Consider the following 21,205-nt stretch of genomic DNA (forward strand, 5'->3'; position numbering starts at 1 on the left):
ATATCCATGCCATGGAACATTATACAGTCCCCCAAACGGGTGAAATTCTGACACATGCTATGACGTGGCTGAACCTTGAAGATATGCTAAGTGAAAAAAGCCAGACACAAAAAGACAAAAACTGTACGATACCATTTATATGAGGTGCCCAGAGTGACCAGATTCATTGAGAGTAAGTAGAACAGTGGTCGACAGGGGTCAGGGGAGGAGGGAATGAGGACTTACTGTTTAAAGGGCATAGAGTTTCTATACAGGATCATGAAAAAGTTCTTGAGATGGATAGTGGTGGTGGTTGTGCAAGCCCCTGAACTGCACCCTTAAGAATGATTAAAATATCAAGTGTGTTATTTATATCTTCCCACAAAAATAATATAATGAGATCACACAGCAGAGGAGTGGAGCCTGCAGTGATCCCCAACTGTCCTGAGCTCCAGCTCACCTGGTACCTGGCTGACTTTAGTTTGCTCATCTAAAGGATCAGTTAATGATGCTGACTCCCATCTAACCTTAGCAAGGTTTCAGGACACACATGGGGGTGGGAGGGGAGAGTCCCGGGTAGCTCTGGTTTTGGTGACGCTGCTGCTCTGTCTTGGCTGGCTGTATGGCAAAGAGATGCTGTAGAGCTGAAGGTCTGCTCACGGGCAGGGCAGCCTTCAGGCCAAGCAGTCTAAAGAAATATTGAGTAGGACACAGTGCTTACAAATGTTTTGAACCTGAATGCTTTGAGGCAGGCTGGGTCCTCTCTATGGCTTGACACCCAAGCTTCTCAACCCATCTATGTGTTACCTTCTAGTCCCTACTGACACTTGAGATTTTGACCTCCATTCCCGAGCGGTACAGGGCAGAAAGGAAGAGTGAAGGAGGGAAGGTGGAAAGCCAAGTGCTGAATGGGGAGAAATGCAAGTGAATCAAGCTCTTAAGGCAGTGATGGCGATCCTTTTGAGTTCGGCGTGTCAGCATTTTGAAAAACCCTAACTTAACTCTGGTGCCGTGTCACATATAGAAATTTTTTGATATTTGCAACCATAGTAAAACAAAGATTTATATTTTTGATATTTATTTTATATATTTAAATGCCATTTAACAAAGAAAAATCAACCAAAAAAATGAGTTCGCGTGTCACCTCTGACACCTTCGCCATCACTGTCTTAAGGTTTGAGACCAGCTGACTGGTCTTTTAAAAGTAGGAATGCGAATATATTTTACATGTATGTGTTATGGGACATGATCTCACTTCTTTCTACGAGCTCTAACTCTTTGGTAAAATGTTTTACTCTCACGAATGCCCTTGGGAGTGAGCTTTTGGTGGAAACTGAGAACAGAGCTGGGCTTTATGTCTGGGTCTGTAAGCAACAGACAAAGCATGGGCATGGTTGCCTAGAAGCAGAGGTGACCTGGAGCATTTAGGTCCCTTGGAACTATCCAGAAGTCTCAGGAGGGCATTGGAGTGCCACTGGCATGGACTGCGGGTTTGATTGCAACTTACTTACATCTGGCTAGACCAGCTGTGGGCAAACTACGGCCCACGGGCCGGATCCGGCCCATTTGAAATGAATAAAACTAAAAAAAAAAAAAAAAAAAAAAAAGACCGTACCCTTTTATGTAATGATGTTTACTTTGAATTTATATTAGTTCACACAAACACTCCATCCATGCTTTTGTTCTGGACCTCCAGTCCAGTTTAAGAACTCATTGTGGCCCTCGAGTCAAAAAGTTTTCCCACCCCTGGGCTAGACAGAAATGGCCGAGATGATGACATCTGGGGGACCGAATGACTGGCCTTAAGTCTGAAAATTATTTCCATCTGCCCCACTGGGGGCGGCCAATCCTGATGCAAGAGAAAACTTGTCTACCTGGCTCCCCTGAGACTAGTTCTTGAAGCTGCATTTGATTTGGGGGCGGGTGGGGGGGGGGGCGTTGTGCAAATCGGGAAAAGTTCCATTTCGGTGATAAATGAGGGACAGTTGTGCTCGCCTCCCCTCCTCCTCCCCTCTCCCCCCCCCCACACACACGGGGGAGGACCTGTCACCTTCACTCGGTGGATATTTGAAAGTCACAAGAGCCCAGCTCTCTCTCCTCTTACTTTATGTTAAAGGAGAGGAAAATGCAGTGTTTACAGTTTCTAGTTCCTGAATTCCAGGGCAGAGGACCCAGAGGTCAGCCAGAGCTTTGAAAGCTACCAGAGCAGTGGCAGAAAGTCTATCAGATTCCAAGCCTGGTTTATGTTTAAGGAATTCTGTTTGTCAGTCATCACATGTTCTAGGCCAAAGCATTAGGTTTCTAATGGAGAGGAAGAAGTGAAAGTGGAGGGAAAACCAAGCATCATACCTGTAAACAAAACCACTCAAGGAAGGCAGAGTGTTGGCTGGAGATGTTTCACTCTCTTAACCTATGGGACTTACTACTGCTCCCTACTCAACCCTACTCCTTCCATTTTTCCTGGTGGTAGTTATCAGCAAGACAGGTGCAGAGCCTATGTGGGTTGAGAGCAGAGTAGGAAGGGATAGGTAATAGGTTGAGAGCAGAGTAGGAAGGGATAGGTAGTAGGTTGAAAGTGAAGTAGGTAGGAGTAGGTGGTAGGTTGAGAGTGAAATAGGTTTGGGTTGCACATCAAATTCTTCACCCTTGATGATGGAAACATCAATGATGGAAATCTCTTTGGAGGATGCTCCCATCCTACCTGACCTAAGGGGCCTGATCTGAAATAATGTATTGAGTTTGTGGTAAAAACCAGGCCACCTTCTTCTCTATGCTTTATATGTATTTATTTAATCCTCTCAACAAACCTAGGTAGTGGTGTTATGATCCCCAGTTCACACATGAAGAGCTTAAGCAAGGAGCAGTTCAGTACTTGCCCAGGTCACATACCTGAATGTCATGTCTTGAACCCAGATGGTCTGACTTCACAGTTTATGCCCTGAAACACTACACAACCCTGCTACAGTAAGCAGTAGGTCCAACTAGAGTATTTTACCCAAATCATAAGAGACCTTGACGTTAGTAAAGAAACCCATTTATCCCTTGGACAGTCCAAGTGCTCAAAATGGCCCACGTAAGGTCCTGGACTCACCGGAGGCAGAGTGGATGTGGGAGAAAGGACAGAGACATCAACACCCCAGGGTCACAGAGAAAGTATCCACTCATAGAACCCAAGAGGAGCCATTTCCTAAAGGAAACAGGGCTCGTAAACAGATCAAAAATCCAACCAGTATCTAGGCTAGCTGTCCCCAGCATCATGCATCTCTCTCTGACTAGATGTGGGAGGTGAGAATTTCTTTGTCCCATGGTCACCGTTTAGAATAAAAATCATGTGTCTATTTGCTGAGGGTCAGAATTAAGGATAAGACACATTTCCAGTCTGGCCCTGACACTCTGTAGCCCTGCTCCTTTATGGATTTATTCTGTCAAGGCCATCAGTGTGCAAACGCTTAGGCTATGGAACGGGAGGAGCAGGCCTGGCATCAGTAAAGGGGAGCATTTTTTTTCTTTATTCTTTTTTCACATAACACAGTTGATGAATATTACAGGGGATGGAGATGTGATCCCTTTGCATGAATACTAAGATGGGTTTATGGGTTTTAACCAGTTCATTTCAACTTCTACTAGACACTGATGTCTAAGGTATTATGTCACGTGGTTAAGAGAAGTGTACCCCCCTCCCCTTGGCTGAGCAGCAAATGAAGACACTATTCTGTCTCCCTATGCCCCTGGACATGAGAAAGCCTTTATTCCTGAAGTGTGGGCATCTTCACCACCGCCCTCTCAGAGGTCCTGGCTGCCTCAGAGGGTTGAGTTAGTGGTTTGGCAGCAAGTGTCTGTGCAAGCAGAAGTCTGGTCAGTTGGTTTGGTGATTGGAAAACCAGGGCTGTTGCCGCCAGAACAGAGTGAGGACCGCATTCAGGCAATTTCAGTTTATGGGGAGACGCAGCATGTGTCCTCACAAGCTGAATTCATGACCTGTTAAAGATTTCCAGCCAGTTTAATGGAAAACCACTGGATAGAGCGGGGAGGTGGGCCCAGTTCACTTCAAATCAAATGAATTGTTTGAAGACTCCGAGGAATTAAGATATCAATGTTTTTCAAACCCAGTTCCATGTCCATTTATTTCATAGGATTCCTTTGGAGATGATCAGTTAATGCCCCATATCACGGGATCCCGCCTCAGGAGTCAACAGTGATGGTGGAGATCACCTGAGATGTTCTAGGACAAGTTGCCTGAGCTTAGCTTCTAGCTGGTAACATCTACTCCCATATTTTCCAACATACCCTGGGGTCACCTGGATGGAAGCAGAAGGAAGGGCTTGGCTGGTGTGAAGAATCGTGTTGCAGGGCTCCTTGGCCTGGCTTTCTGCCTCCCGGTGGGTGGTTGACTGCCTGCTTCTAAATGGTGTTCGACCTCCCTTCTGTGCAAGGCTGGCTCCTCTGGCCCACTCGCTGGTAGAACAGAACAAGTGAGCATTCCTTTATGGAAATGAGATACAAACTGCAATAAACAAAAAGAACTCAGCAGTAATAAACCCAGTAGATTAACTGGACTACAAAATAGAGACTCCAAAAGGCCACAGCAAGAGACATATTTCTAACGTTGGTCTTTCTCACAAATAACCTTCCCTGGGAATCACGCATGGCTCACAAGTCCACATTCACGTACTTATTCAGCAAACGTTATCAGGCACCTACCAGGCACCAGGCCCGGCCCTAGGTGCTGGAGGTGCCATGATGAGTAAGACACAGCCCTTTTCCTTGAAGTACTCGCAGCCTTCTGAGAGAGCTTATGGGCCAGCCTGGTGTTGAAACCTACAATCTCCGGAGATATGCAGCGAAGAGAAGCAGACAAACCCAGGGTTTTATGATGAAGCGAGTCTGGGGGGTTATGTACAAAGTATATTACAGACCCCCACAAAGCCCTGTAATAAGGAAAGCTGTTATTAGCCTTGTACAAAGTTGTTTGGCCACAGAACCGTTTTGCACATAATACCTTATACCAGTGATTTTCAACCAGTGGGCCTCAAGAATTTTAAAAACATGCAGTACCTGACTATTTAGTCAGGGGCACTGACCTCTTTTTCCCCGGATTATCAAGTAAAAAAACAACGGCCAACACAACAATAGCCATCTGGTGTGAATAAATCAAAATTATACATTTTTGTCAGATCAGCAAACAGTGCAATATATATGTTTTAGTGTGCTGCCGAATTTTAGTAATTATTTTGTGTGTGCCATGAGATGAAAAAGGTTGAAAATTGCTGCGTTACACCAACCAGGGGAATTGGTGCTCCATGGAATCGAGTTTGGAAAACGCTGGTTGCTTGCCCATAATGAATAAAACATTGAAGAATATCTTGTTATTCCAGAGGATAGGGTAAGAAGAGAATTTGAAAGTCTGCAAGACGTGGACTTCTCTTCAGACTTCTGCTGAGGATGGGCAGGCAGTCTGGTGTCCTTGACATTTAACTCTTGTTGAGACGTTGAAAGAACCAGGGAGATGATCCACGCCATGTTTTGGTGAGACAAGTCCTCTCCAGCACTGACCTGCATGTTTCACGGAGAAAACTCATTTCTTGTGTTCGAGTTGCTTAAAGTGATGTGGATGGTCTGGGATCATTGGATGTCCTGGGAATGACAAGAACTGTGACTGGACTTCCTGACTAGATTGTATCTTTGGTGACAGCCATACAGTCTACTCTTTAAAAAATGAGAATATTTGAGCATTCTTCTAATCCCTGGGGACACAGTTCAAGGTCCAGTTCATCACCAGTTACTCTCTCCCCTCCCCCTACCCCTCTAACACACACACACACACACACACACACACACACACACACGCACACGCACACGCGCTTGCCGCTTATTTCTAATCCCTTGTTATTAACCCCCATCTTGCCAGTTCTGGTATAGCCCAGTCACCATGACCTTGATTTGCACCACCCAGCAGTGGTCTGGGCTGTTTACACTGGGGCTGTATCCATGGTGACAGCATGTGAGCTTGAACTGCTCATCAACCCCTTGCTTGCTGTTTCTGGGGCTACTTTGGTCCTGCATTTGTTAAATATTTCTCTCTTGTTGTCATGCAACACGGCTTCTCCTTGGCCCCAGCATTGCTTGCCTCCTTCCTCTGCCCAGACTTGTTTCAGAGTAGGTGACTACAGTGGCAATGAGTGAGGAATAAAACCGGCTGTTTCTTTAAAGGTTATTCTGCCTCAGTAGACTTGAGTAACCCCTGAGATTCAGCCCTCACTTGCCATCGAGACAGATGTCTCGATGTGGATGTGTTCAAGTTCAAATACATGTATACATAAAAGAATAAAAGTATAGATGTGGGTATGTATACATTTAGGTGTGCATGCATGTGTATGTCTATACATGGGATATAGAGTATTATGTTTAAAAATGAGGGCCAGGGCTTGAATCCTGGCTCCACCATTATGGCTGATTTTCTTGGCCAAGTTGCTAGACCTCTTCAATGTGACCTTACCACCTTCCTCTCTGTAGACTGAGGATAACAGTGTCTCTAATACAGGTTTGTTGCAGGTATGAAATGAGATCGTCTATTTAAAGGGAGTACTCAGGAAATTAAAGTCATCTACTCTGCTTTCTACTATGTTTCCCACTAGTACAAGTTTCATAAGGACTTGAAAAGGGAAAATACTGGGTGTTCTCTAGATAGTAAAATGGAAGTTACATGGTCCTCTCAAGGCCCACTTCAGCTTCATCTATAGCCCTATTCCATTCATCTGTGACTCTGTCAGGAAAAAGAAAAAAAGGTCCCTGACGACTCACCATCCATTTATCTCTTTGAGACTTGTTTTGCCCCTTGGTTTTATTGTGCTGTGCCTTAGTTCTCTGTGTTTGAAGTAGGGCCACTGGTAGATTCTTGCAGGGGCTGAGGGCCTGGTGTCTCCAAGAATAGGTGATTCTGGGTCAATGATGTTTCCTCCCAAACATGAGACGTTGCTTATGACCACCTGTTGTGATTCAAGGGTGAAGCCAGCCAGGAATCCTCAGGCAGGAAGTCCCCCTTCTCCTTGTTCTAGCGTGCAGAGCTGGAGGAGGTAACTATAATGAGGGCTAGCCTGTGTGAAGCTGCTGCCAGCTCGGGGCTTAGTGAGCCATCGAACATACCATTATAAATGCATCACCCGCTCAGCGTCTCTCCACACTTTACATCTGCTGTTGGCCAGCTGCCTCTGGTAAAAGGAGAATCTGGCCTCTGCCTGGCATCAGGGAACCCAGATGTGAAGACAATGACACTTAGTCTGGAAGCTCTTTGGCAAAGAGGTAAATGTGGTTGACCAAGACCCCCGTGTAGCCCCGACACGCTGACTCAGAAAGAAGGTGTTAAAAAGTGTGGAAGATTGGGGAGCAGGCATGATTGTTTGTAAAGTTCTTGGATTGGGGGAAATCCAGATTACATTTTGAGGGTATAGCTTAAGTTTTATTGTTTCTAACTTAGCTATTCTAATGCTTCGGTTGTTATATTTGCTGAATTCTGTGGCCAACTGCTTTTCAATGTAATATTAAAGTCTCTTTTTAGTAGCCAATGCTAATAAAAAACATAAGATCTACTGAGCTCATATTACAACCTTTGAAATAACCCAGAAGCAGCTGTCCTTCGAGGATTAACACAGTTGTTGAAGAAAATGGCAAATGGGACTCTTCTAAGACGCTAGAGTTTGGGTTTTGTTCCCTTTGGCTGTGGATGTGTGATTTCTATTTCTAACAGAGAAGCAGCAGGGGTGAGGTATGTCCTACTTAAATAGGCATTTAAAAAGAGGGTAGTGGAAAAATGTGACTGGGAAATCTGGAAGCAAGGGGCAGAAACCCAGAAAGCCATGACCAAAGCATAGCATGTGCAGACTGCTTGAAAATGCCAGAGGAGACAGTATTACTCACCCTCTTGCGCTCTTCACTCCCTTCGCCATTGGTGTCTTCGCCAAATGTGATGGTGTTTTATTCTGTAGAGAATAATGGTAATGTCTTGACACATATGCAGTTTTTCTTCCAAAGCCACTGTCTTCTTCAACTACAGGAACATCAACAGCTCCATCAATCTGTGTCCATCCTCCTGAGATGTGGAGAAAATGCTGCACCAAGGTGCCTTGTCCACTGTTGTTTAGCAGCACAAGCGAAGGGCAGATTCAGGATTAAAAGTTGGGTGGCTTGTGTCCACTTCGCCAGTATTGCATTCTTTTTTTAAAAATATATATTTTATTGATATTTTACAGAAAGGAAGAGAGAAGCATAGAGAGTTAGAAACATCGATGAGAGAGAAACATCGATCAGCTGCCCCCTGCACAGTACCCACTGGGGATGTGCCCGCAACCAAGGCACAGGCCCCTGACTGGAATTGAACCCGGGACCCCTCAGTCCGCAGGCTGACGCTCTATCCCCTGAGCCAAACTGGTCAGGGCCCAGTATTGCATTCTTAATCTGCATAGTCAGAGGGGTGAACTCTGTAGAACCCAGGTAGTGTGTTGGAAGGAATAAGACTTTGGTCTCAGAAAGAGCTAGATTCTGATCTTTGTTCTTTCACCTGAATGCTGGGCCACCTGGAGCAATTTATTTACCCCCTCTGTTCCTCAGTTTCTTCATCTTTTCAATGAAAAGAGTAACACTTTGAAGGGTGACTGTGAGGATTCAGTGAGCTGGTATATGCTCATTGGGGGCTCAGATAAATTCCCTGTGGGTGCTGAGACCCAGGGAGTAGAGGAGGATGAATGAAGAGCCACGGTGTAGAGCACTGTGCTTAGTAAGGGATGAGGAGGGAAAGGAAGCGTCAAACTGATTTTTGCCCCTCCCCTCCCCAATGTATAAGAGCCTACAAACCAGATTTCCAGGGAACCATTGAATGTTTTCTCACTCCTGATTCCCAAGGGAGGGTGATAAAGGCATTGACTCTGCAGCTATCATTATCTCGTTAGCAAGAGGAGCTTTGAAAGGGGAAGACGAGGTCACTGAGACTGGGAATCCAGCCAGGCTGTGACAGAGGGTCACTGGCAATGGCATGGTTCTCAAAGGCTCAGGAGGAAATAGGAAATCACCAATGGCCCCAGTCATGATTTTGTCGCCCCTGTCTGCCAATCATTCCTGCTCAGGATTTGCCTGTCTGTCATTGGCCCTGTGGAGTGGGCTGGTAGTCAGGAATGTGTGCTGGTTGGCCATCAGTTGGGAAGTTCAGATTGCACAGAGTGGGTGAGGACTGAGTGGGGGTAAGTGAGGGGCCCAAGCTGCCTACGTGCCTATCTCTCTGATTCATAATGTCATTTTTTTCCCCTCTCACATTAGTCTCATTTATAAAATGGCAGGACAGTAAACAGCTCAGTAGGGGTTTTAATTAAGTATGGTTAGGTGAGATGCTATAGGGTTTTTGGTGGATGCAAAGGCAGATTTCTAACATCCAGCATGAGCGGACACACGATACAAGTACTTTTCTTTGGGGTGGTCTCGCCTGGGCCTTTAATCGGATGACTGATGTTTCAGGCATGTGTGGAACAGGCTGACCTTTGTTTTCATAAAGAATCCTCTGAGTTTTTCAGATCGGCCTTCACAGTCATCATGTCAGCATATATTGCCTGAAAATCTAGTGTTAAAAACGTGGCTCTCAGAGACGGAGCTAAGGGGACACAGTTGCTCCCCTACCATTCTGTGGCGTTAATCCCCTGCTGTTTGGGGATTAAGTGTTCCCCATGTTGTCAGCAATAGACATGGTTGAGCATTGGATAGCTTTGCAGCAAACCATCAGGCAGATGAGGGGCTGTGCTGAGTCATGATGATGGTGATGACAGCCGACCCGTTCATTCATTCATTTGTTCTCCACCAGCTGAACTTGGGCCAGCTGGTCAGAAATGTGTGCTGGTTAGACATCAGTTAGGAAGTTCAGATTGTCGCCATTGCCTTGGCATCCCCATTCCTAAAACAGGACTGCGAGGTTAAGGATCTTGCATTTTCCAAAGTGAATTCTGGAATATCCAGAGCTGGACCATCATGACTGGACTCCCCATTCTGGATAGGAGACGGGAGGATGGCTGTGGGAAGAAGGGCTTGAGCAAAGCTTAGGATGTCCAAGCACTTTGCAGCTCTCTTGGTATTTGCTCACCCTGATTGTAAAAAGGAGGGAGGGGAGCACTTGCACACATAGGATAATGATGCAGCAATTTAAAATCAACCACTGTGCTGCGAGAATTCTTAAAACGTGCAATGCCTATCTATTTAGTCAGGGGCACTGACCTCTTTTCCCTTAGGTTATCAAATTTTAAAAAATGACATCAGCCAACACAACAATAGCCATTTGGTGTGAATCAAAATTATACCTACTTTTTGCCAGATCGGCAAAAATATATTTTTTGTTGTGCTGCAGAATTTTAGTAGTCAGTTTATGTGTGCCATTGGGTAAAAAAGGTTGAAAATTGTTGAAAAAAATCAATTTTTAAATAAAAATACTGTTCCCAGTTTTGAGAGGTGAGAAGACCACGTGTATACATTTGTCAGTATCTACCTGTGGATATATATGTGCTTATTGACAGAAGATAATTTGAAGGATAGACAACAAAATATTAAGGATACTTCTGAAGACTTTTTATTTCTTATGATTTTATTTTTTTTGAAGCTTTCACAAGAGATCTTTTATACTGAAACATGTTGAGTTTTATAAAGAAAAAATATTTGATCCAGTGGAAGAATTAGGGATGACCCCCTGTGTCTGGTGCCCGGAACTCTGTGAGCTGGGTTTTGCTGTGTGATTGTGGGCATGTGCTTGACCTTTCAGTGCCTTGGTCTATCCCAGGGCAGTGCTCCATGAGTTATTTTTGCTGTAGTTGCTTACAGTAGCACCCCCTTATCTGTGGTTACACATTCTGCAGTTCTAATTACTGGGTCAACTGTTGTTCAAAAATATTATGTGGGAAATTCCAGAAATAAACAATTTTATAAGTTTTAAATTGTGCACCCTTCTGAACAGCATGATGAAATCTCGTGCTGTCCAGCTGTGTCCCGCTCCTGATGTGAATCATCGCTTTGTCTAGGCTAGGGTCTCCACGCTATATACACTACCCCCCATTAGTCACTTTTACTTAGCAGCCCTCTTGGTTATCAGATTCGCTTGCTGTCACAGCGCTTCTGTTCACGAAACCTTTATTTTACTTTAATAATGGCACAAAAGTGCAAGAGTAGTGATGCTGGCAATTCAGATATGCCGCAGAGAAGCCATGAAGTGCTTCCTGGAAGTGAAAAGGTTTGTCTGCGTAGGAAAAGGCATAGTATACCTAGGGTTTGGTACTGTCTGTGGTTCCAGGTATCCATTGGGGGGCCTCAGAACATATCCCCTGTGGATAAGGAGGGATTACTCTATTTCCTGGGAAGCAATGATGGGATAAAATTTATTTGCAGCTTTTATCAGACTTTGTTGTTAAGTATGGAAGACAAATTAAGTTCGCTCGATCCATTAGGGGTGAAGCTGGAGGTTGTCCTGGCCTGTTCCCCCTAAGCAGCCCCATCCTCTCCAGGCCTGGGATTCTGTGGGCCTGCCTTCCCCCTAGAATCAATTCTCTAAAAAGCTCCTTTGGCATTAATCTTTGCTTCTTCTTTACATAGCCCTTTTCCTCACTGGTAAAGCAAAGAGGTAGGCTAGATGTTTATTTTTGTTTGTTTGTTTGTTTTAAATATATTTTTATTGATTTCAGAGAAGAAGGGAGAGGGAGATACAGAAACATCAATGATGAGAGAGAATCATAGATCGGCTGCCTTCTGCATCCACTGGGGGTCGAGCCCACAACCTGGGCATGTGCCCTGACCAGGAATCGAACCGTGACCTCCTGGTTCATAGGTCAGTGCTCATCTGCTGAGCCACAATCGGGCGTGCTGGACTAGATGTTTTGAAGAAAAAAAAAATGTATTACCTACTTCACCACGTCATTTTGAAGATTAAATTGTATCAATAATATAAAAGCACCTTAGCTAAATAAATGCTAAAGTGATTTAGCATACATATATGAAAACCTTCAGTAACTTAGTGCTATTGGTGTTTCTCTAAATCCTTGTTTCTGGACCTGGCCTTTAGCACCATGTTGAAACTCGTGACATTTGTACAGCTAACGCCAAATGATCAGCGAGCCTTTTCTGCAAATGTTGTAATAAGTGGAGAAAAAAATCCAGGAAATGGCTCTTGTCTGCTTATTGTGTTTTTAAGTCTCTTCAGCTGGCCAGCAGTAAATATTTCTCATAGACGATTTCACTTACGTGTTGATTTCTTACTCGTATTCTGGGGGCATTTTCCTGTCGCAGTGGGGAGGAAGAGAGGGTGGATTTACCAGACCAGGAAGAGCCATTAAAGCCGTCGCCTCCAGTAGTGACAGAATCACAGTGGTCGATGTCATCCATTCCCAAATGCCAGTGTGAGGATCTTGGCTCGTCCACCAATGTTTGTGGATAAAAAAGAAAATGGCGTTTTCTGCAAGTAGTTCCTTTCTATGATGCTAGAATGTTCTGATGAGGCTGTGCGTAGATGGCGATACTTTCTTTAAATGGCCCTCGTTGGCAATTAAGAATGACCAAGTGTGTCAGACTTCCAAGTTCAGCGGTAGAAAATAGAAAACTGAACCATGAAATCCAGGGGGTTAGACGCCACCACAGATGCTAAGGTGGGTTTAAGTAGGGTCTACAGAGCATCTTGGGGATTCCTGCCAGAGGGCTTTAGAAACGGCTTCAAAGGGAAGCCAGATTCACTTTCTTCCTCAAGTATCTGACCTATTTCTGCTTCAGTCGTCATCTTTGTGCAACATTTTTAGAAATGGAGAATGGGATAAAGACAAGCATCAAAGCGAAGTCTGTTTCTTAGTCTGGGCAGCCTCCACCTGATTCCTCTTATAGATTTTGCCAGATGGTCTTTCTTTTTCATTTACTTAAGGTGTGCGTATGTTTTAAGAAAGAAATATATAAATGCTACCCAGAAAGGAATACGTTCATTTTTTTTTTCTCAAGGGAAAGAGTGCTCAGTTGAATTTAGGGACTGAATAAAGTTCTGCCAATGAGTTCACCCTTGGAAAACATTGAAATTCTCCCAAACATACTAATTAAGGTGCTTTTTGTCTTCTCTGTTGGTTTTCCCTTTGAAGATACCATAAAAGTTGCATGCTGCGAGAGGGAGGAGCCAGGTTTGGAGGAAATGAATGACATGGTCTCCACTTGGCCATCAGCCTTGCACTTGAATGGCCTAATCTAGAGACTGGTCTCCAAACTTTTTTGATGGCCTGAATGCCTGGGCTGTGCTGGGCAGCTGTGCCGTTGAATGGTCCTGGAGTTGTGCACTGCACCACCTGTGTAACTGTAAGCCGTGGCCTGATGCACCCCAGCAAAAATAGAAATGAGCGTAGGCACTCAAGAGGTATATATTTGCTTGTAAATTATCTATGTGTATGTGTCATCCACTTAGATTATATATGGATAAAACATGATTTCTTACTTCATTAAAAAATGAAAATGAATAGCAGTTCTCACAAATTCCATTTATGCACAATGGGTGGTTTTGAACACCCTCTGAGGTAAGCCACCCACTTGGGAGATGTTGGCCTGGAAGAATGCATAGGGTCCTCTCTATCATTCAGGCAGGGCAATACATTTGTAGGGCAGGGTTGCTTTTTAGCAGTAGAGTACTTATGGGTCTTACCCCTTCCTGCCAGGACCTTTGTCCTTACCTGCTGGTTTCTATTTCAGAGTACACAGTCATTAATGAAGCCTGCCCCGGAGCCGAGTGGAATATCATGTGTCGCGAGTGCTGTGAATATGATCAGATTGAATGCGTCTGCCCTGGAAAGAAGGAAGTTGTGGGTTATACCATCCCTTGCTGCAGGAATGAGGACAATGAGTGTGACTCCTGCCTGATTCACCCAGGTGAGTGTGGAATGGGAGACCTGAGGTTGCCTTGCGTTTTCTGAGGTCATGAATGGGAACAGGCTGAACACTTGTCCTAACAGGAAGCCATCAGGAGGCTGTGAGGCCATGCCTATTAAGAATGGCATAATTCAGCTCATTCTAACTGGAGGAACTGGAGGAGTTCAGTGTTTTCAGTGTTAAACTCATAAAACTGTGAATTTATATACTCATTCATTGATTTAACAAACAAACTGATATCAGACTATACTACAAGGCCATAGTAATCAAAACAGCATAGTACTGGCATAAAAACAGACATATTGATCAATGGATAAGAATAGAGAGCCCAATAATAAACCCATGCATTTATGGTCAATCAATATTTGTCAAAGGAGGCAAGAAATACAATGGGGTAAAGACAGTCTATTCAGTGAATGGTGTTTAGAAAACTGGACAGATACATGCAAAAAAAAAAATGAAACTAGACCACCTCCTTGCACCATACACAAGAATAAGCACAAAATAGATTAAAGATTTAAATGTAAGAGTCAAAACCATAAAAATCCTAGGAGAAAACATAGGCAGTAAAATTCAGACATTTCTTGTAGCAATATTTTTTCTGATCTCCTCAGGCAAGGGAAATAAAAGGGAAAATAAACAAATGGGACTACATCAAACTAAAAAGTTTTGCACAGCAAAGAAAACCATCAATAAAATGAAAAGACAGCCCACTGAATGGGAGAACCTATTTGCCAATGACATAGCTGTTAAGGGGTTAATATCCAAAATTTATAAAGAATTCAAACAATACCAAAAAAACCAAACAACTCAATTAAAATAATGGGCAAAGGCCAAGAGACTTATGAAAAGATGCTTAATGTCACTCATAATCAGAGAAATGCAAATTAAAACCACAATAAGATATCACCTTACACATGTCAGAATGGCTATCATCAATACGCCAACAAACAACAAATGTTAGCAAGGATGTGGCGAAAAGGGAACCCTCATTCTGTTGGTGGGAATGCACCTTGGTGCAGCCACTGTGGAAAACAGTATGGAGTTTCCTCAAAAAAATTAAAAATGGAACTCCGTTATGGCCCAGCAATTCCACTTCTGGGAATTTATCCGAAGAAACCCACAACACTAATTCGAAAGAATATATGTACCCCTATGTTCATTGCAGCGTTATTTACAATAGCCAAGATTTGGGAGCAGCCCAAGTGCTCCTCAGTAGATGAGTGGATAAAAAAAAGCCGTGGTACATTTACACAACGGAAAACCACTCGGCTGTAAAAAAGAAGGAAATCTTACCTTTTGTGACAGCGTGGATAGACCTGGAGAGTATTACGCTAAGTGAAATAAGTAAATCAGAGAAAGACAAATACCATAAGATTTCACTTGTATGTAGAATCGAATGAACAAAATAAATAAACAAATGAAATAGAAACAGACTCAGAGATACATGGAACAGACTCACAGCTGTTAGAGGGCAGGAGGGGTTGGGGGCTTGGTGAAAAAGATGAAGGGATTAGCAAAATCAAACAAACACAAAAAACTGATAGACACAGACAACAGCGGGGTGATTACAAGAGGGAAAGGGGGTTGGAGAAGGTAAAAGAAGTTACATGGGGATAAATGGTGATGGAAGGAGACTTGACTTTGGATGGTGAACACACAATACAATATACAGATGATGTATGATAGAATCATACACTTGAAACCTGTATTATTTTATTAACCAATGTCACCCCAATAAATTCAATAACAATAAAACAAAATACAAAACACACTAAGCAGCTCCTATGTATCATGTCAGGCATTGGGAATACAATGATTTTTTTTTAAAGTCACATTTCCTGCATTCCCAGGGTTTGCAGCCTGGTGGGAGAGATGGAGAGGGAAATAGGCAACTATAATTAAGCATGATAAGTGCTGTGACAGAGAAGCACAAGGTACCAGGGGAGCACAGAAGGGGATGGGGTCAGTGGAGGGAAGATCAGTGGAGACGTATTAAAGGAGGTGACGAGTGTTCTGAAGATGGCAGCAGCCAACTGCCAAGGGTGAAGGGATTCTGATAGAGAGGTCAGCCTGTGGAGGACAGCATGTGCTAAGGCCCTGTGGCAAGAGAAAGCATAGGATTTAGGACTCTGCAAGTAGCTCAGTCTGGCAGGAGGGAGAAGAAAGAGAGAGAGAGAGAGAGAGAGAGAGAGAGAGAGAGAGAGAGAGAGAGAGAGAGAGAGAAAGAGAGAGAGAGAGAGAGATTATGAACTCAGGCATTTTGATTTATTTATGTGCTTTAATTGTTTAGGCCACTACCCATGGTGATGCGCACATCACCCCATGGGAGGGCACTGGAGCCCCTTCTTGTCCCCGTGTTCTCCCGACACGGCCACACTAGGGTCTGAAGGCTTCCGTGGCTTCTCACATGCCAAGATGCGTCGTGCTCTTCTTGTGCACTTTCTGCCCCAGATCTGCGTCGGTTGGCTGTGTCTCCAGGGAACGCTGGTCTGAGAACACCAGCACCTGAGGTGTTCCTTGCTATTGGACTGTCATTGTTCCAGGTCCCTTTGTTTTGTCTTCTTTTTAGTGAACGGAGCTAGGGAGTATGCATTATTTTTAAATGAATGTATGTTGATATTCAAGTTCAAATATAAGAAGGTTCACTTAACTTCTTTGATTTTATATTTGTATCTCTTTTGTCCCATGGTGAACATCCTATTTTCTAATAATACTAACCTAATCACTTATATTCTTTATCTTCTGTTAGAACATAATAGAATTGTATAAAATAACAATACTATTAGTACTAACAATAAGACCACTGATTGAAGTTATGCTTTCTTTGTGGTTATTATTGACCTTAGAATATATCCCACTAAGTGTATACAGTCAAAGTACTGCGTTTTAAAGCCAATCGATATACAGGCATACCTTGTTTTATTGAATTTTGCTTAATTGCGCTTCTTAAATATTGCTTTTTTATATATATATATAAATTGAAGGCAAACTTCCCACCAGCAAAAGCTTACGACTCACTTGATGGCAGTGGTCTGGAATCACACCTGCAGTATCTCCAAGATGTGCCTGTACTTCTTTTCTCTGTAACATATGCCACCTGTGTGATATACAGATAGGCTTTTTATTTCCATCCGTTTTCCATATTTTACAATACAAGCAAATACATATACACGTATACATCTTCTCCCTTATTGCACGAAAGTTAGCATACTTTATCCTTGCTTTTTGCTCTTAACAATGCATGCTGGAGATCACTCACTGACAGTATGAAGCCGCCATCTTCATTTCTTTTTGCAGTTACTTATAACTGTGTTGTGTGATTTCCATAGTTTATGAGTATTTGGGCTGCTTCCAGCTTTTTGCTAATATAAACAATGCTATAGTGAATAGCCCAAGGCATACATCATTTAGTATTTTTGCGGTGTATCTTTGGGGTACATTCCTAGGAGAGGGGTTGCGGGTCAAAGAGAGGTGCACCTGTCATTTTGCCAGCCTTTGCTAAATTGTCCTCCGTGCCTTTGGCACTCACAGTGGCTGTGTATGAGGGGACTGTTTTCTCAAAGCCTTGCAACAGAACATGTCATTTGGGATTGTTGCCAGTTTCATGCATGAGAAATGATATCTCAATGTGGTTTTAGAAAGTTCTATCATGGATGACAACAATCTTCTCTGTGCTGGTGGCAGGGATGGTAGGAGGGTCAAGGTCCAGGGGCATGGTGGCAGGAATGTGAGCTGTGATTTCCAGAATGTCCAGCAGCACCAGGGCCCTCACCCGACCAAGTTTGAGAGGTGTTTGTGTGCAGTTCTAGGCTGTGTAGCTCTGAACTCGGTCCTCTGGCCCTTCTGGCAATTCTGTGAGTTCCTTGGTGTCTTTTTTAATAGCGCCTCATTTTTTTTCATCACCAGGCTGGTTTTTGTGGCTTGCACGTAATGGCCTGGGTGTTACTGTGCCAAGAAAGAGTTGGCAGGATCCTTGAGGTTATACTCTGAGTCCATTTGCCTCCTCAGTGGCACACGGGTAAGGGGGTAAGGGAAGCAAAGATGGGAAGTGGCACACGGGTGAAGATGGCCTGTAGGAGGCACAGTGACCCCCCTAGGACCCAATTACGGGCCACATGAATTTGAGGCATCATACAAGCAACTCTTTTCTGGTGGGAGAAGGGACCGGAAGAGGGAAGTAGAATCAGGCTGGTATGCGAAGAGAGGGTTACTAGTCTCTCTCCTACAGGAACCACCATATACACACTGCAAATATATACACCACAACCCAACAAAGCCGAATTTCAGCCAAAAGCAAGAGTATGCTGTCAGCTCAAGGAGACCCTGGTTATCTCAAACAGCTCAGAAGCCTGCATTGGCAGTTCACCCATCCATCCGTCCATCCACCCACCCATCATCCATTCACTCTAATAATATTTATTGAATACTTCCTATGTGGCAGATACTGGAGTAAGTTCTAAGGATAAAATGTGGCTGGGCTAGAACTTAACTGTCTGTCCTGAGTGAGATTGAATGAGCTCTACCTTCCCTCATCACCCTCCACGGCTCTAGAGACCATGTTTTAAAAGTGACCCGAGCCCTGGCCGGGTAGCTCAGTTGGATAGAGCATTATCCCAATACGCCAAGGTTGTGGGTTTGATCCCTGGTTAGGACACTTAGGAGAATCAACCACTGAATGCATGAATAAGTGGGACCATAAAAATTGATGTTTTCCTCACTCTCTCCCTTCCTCTCTCAAATCAATCAATAAATCTTTTCACTGACCCTTGCCTGGGAACTGCTCACGCCTCTCTGGTGTGGCCTGCTGGTGGGGGCAGCCTGACACCTTCCCGGATGAGCCCACAGTTAGGCATTAAGGTTGTTTCCAAAGGCATGCTTGGGTGGTAGAAGTATATGACATAGAAGGACCTTCAATGACATGGGATGATGCCTCCTTTTATTAAGTGAAACAGTAAGTTACGGAACCAGAATGTACAGTATATAGTGTAAGCCTAATTGACAAAAAGGCGTTTGTATAGATGGATATAAAGAATATGACCGGTTTGCCCTGGATGATGATATTCTAGGTGGTTTTGCTGCAGGTTATTTCATGTTACTTTAGAACTTCAGCCACTAACTAGAAAGACGGGTGTCAGCACCCTCCTCGGTCTGAATGCCGGTGACTCTAGCATGTCCTGGGAGCCAGCATTTACCGAAGGCTTCGGCGCCTGTCTCGGTCCAGGCCTTCCTTGAGACAAGGCCCTGAGAAGGTGCCCGGTTTCTCCCATGCAGCCGGTCATGCAGCAGGTGCTGACTCCAATACCCTATTCTTGCAAATATTTCAGGTTGCACCATCTTTGAAAACTGCAAGACCTGCCGAAACGGCTCGTGGGGAGGCACACTGGACGACTTCTACGTGAAGGGCTTCTACTGTGCGGAATGCCGGGCGGGCTGGTACGGAGGAGACTGCATGCGTGAGTAGACCCCCGAGGCAGCTCCGTGTCTAGTGCCCGCTGATTTAATGTCTCCGCTGGCCGCGGACTACGGTTTCTCTTGCTGGAATCTGAGTTCTGGCAAGCTTGCGGCCAGAGAGCTTTCTAGATAAGGCTATAAAAAAACAAACACGCGCATTTCCATCTGCTGGTTGTGGACTGTGGACATCTGTTTGGAATTGGCCACGGGAGGTTCCTATCTGCTCTTAAATCTTCCCCTTTCTGCTGAACAAAGCCAAGGCCGTTCTGCACAGCCTCCTGGCCATTCCTGAAGCAGCTCCACATTAACATCTGTCAGATAACAATGACTACAGCATCGAAATGCTCAGTCTGTAATGCATTTTAAATATGAATTCCTATTGGTACATTTCTTGAATCCTGCGTTAAATTCCTGAGGCCCATGTCAAATTGTCAGCATGCCCCTTGTCCCGGGAAAGAGATTTTTTTCTGGGTTCTACTTGAACTCCAGGAATTACTTAGTCTTCATGAGGGTTCCCTGTGGGTTTCCACAGGCCTTTGAAAATGGAGTGGAACTGTAACCTCCCCTCAGTCGGAGACTCCCCTCTGCAGGGCCCTGATGGTGGCTGTCCCGCTGAGATGTGGGGCCTGGGGCAACGGATGCACTGTTAGTATTGTGTTAAGCCTGTTCTACATGCTCCCTCCTTGAGTCAGAAGCAGTCTGGGTGGGCTTGCAGGCTGAGCAGTTTTCCTCCTGTAATGATATTCCCAGGCCGCGGAGATGGAGACTGGAGAGCTATTGGTATTCTTTGCCTGATCTAACCTTAGCAAAATGCCACGGATTTCAAGAGTCCGGGGGAAAAGGTGAGGTCTGTGGTTTGCGGCCGAAAAAATGCAATTACCCCTGGAGAAGGGACGCATTGGTGCTTCACCGTGAGCCCGGGAGCTCAATTATTCTGAATACAGATGGTTTTAAAGTGCTGGTCTCAGGTGCAGATTTAAAACTTTGATGTCATTTTAGATGGCTTCCAGGAAATTGAATTTAGGACTTTGGGGGGTGGGGGGTTAATTTCCAGGGAGATTCGCTGGAGGATTTCACCCTGGTCTTCCTCTGGCAGCTGTTCTCTGGAGACATTCTGATATGATCAAGACCACAGGCTCTGGAATGACACGGGCCTGGGCTAACTAATGGTTTTGTACTGTGACCATGGCCAAGCCATCTACCCTTGCTAATCGCAGTCTCCTTTTCTTGAAAATGGGAAGAATGCTATTGGGCTGTTTGTAGAATTAAAGCAGATATGTGTGTGAAATGCCTAGTGCTTAGCCTGGCATATAGCGAAAATGAATACAGTAAACGTATCCTTATTCTTTTATATGCTCCTGAGTGGCCAAGCTGGTAGTGGTCCAGAAATAAAACTGCTTAAGACAGACATAATCAGAGCACAACTTCGATTTCGCATTGACCCCCTACAGTCTATTAGATCACTTTAGGGTTTCTTCCCTTTGGAAATGGCAGGTTGCTCCTTCTCTGTGTGAGTGGAGAAGGGCTAAGTGATATGATTGGGGCCATAGGCAGGAGTCAGATTGTGCGTGGCCTTGTAGGTAGGTGAACTGGGTAAAGCGTTTAGATGTTATTCTGAGTGCAGTGGGAAAAGTTGGGGACTAGGATATGGCATTGACGGGACAGAGGTAAAAGAAGAGGGAGTCAGGGGTAGGGGAGATGTTAGGTAGGAGTTGATGCTTGAGCTATGCCTTTGCTCAGGTGTGGGCAAACCAGAAAGATACCTATGTGGGTGCAACTCTAGACCCCTAGTTCTTAACCACAGTCTCATGCAACCTCCACTTCAAAAGCTCTGTTTTCTCTGAAAAGTGGGAAGTGGAATCTCTGC

At 44.4% G+C, this 21,205-nt stretch overlaps 1 protein-coding gene across 5 annotated transcripts in view; it reads left to right on the forward strand.

Annotated features, from left to right (window-relative positions):
• PAMR1 (peptidase domain containing associated with muscle regeneration 1) overlaps window positions 1-21,205 on the forward strand; it is a 138,901-nt gene that overhangs the window by 78,807 nt on the left and 38,889 nt on the right. For 4 of the 5 annotated variants that reach the window (XM_059709658.1, XM_059709657.1, XM_059709659.1 and 1 more), the window contains 2 exons: window positions 13,708-13,884; window positions 19,212-19,340. In XM_059709658.1, the coding sequence (XP_059565641.1) occupies window positions 13,755-13,884; window positions 19,212-19,340 (259 nt within the window). In that variant the 5' untranslated portion in view covers window positions 13,708-13,754. Of the gene's footprint in view, window positions 1-13,357; window positions 13,379-13,707; window positions 13,885-19,211; window positions 19,341-21,205 lie in introns of those variants that run through there. The other variant, XM_059709655.1, reaches the window with a different exon arrangement.

Source organism: Myotis daubentonii, chromosome 9, assembly GCF_963259705.1.
Source record: "Myotis daubentonii chromosome 9, mMyoDau2.1, whole genome shotgun sequence".
Taxonomy (NCBI): domain Eukaryota; kingdom Metazoa; phylum Chordata; class Mammalia; order Chiroptera; family Vespertilionidae; genus Myotis; species Myotis daubentonii.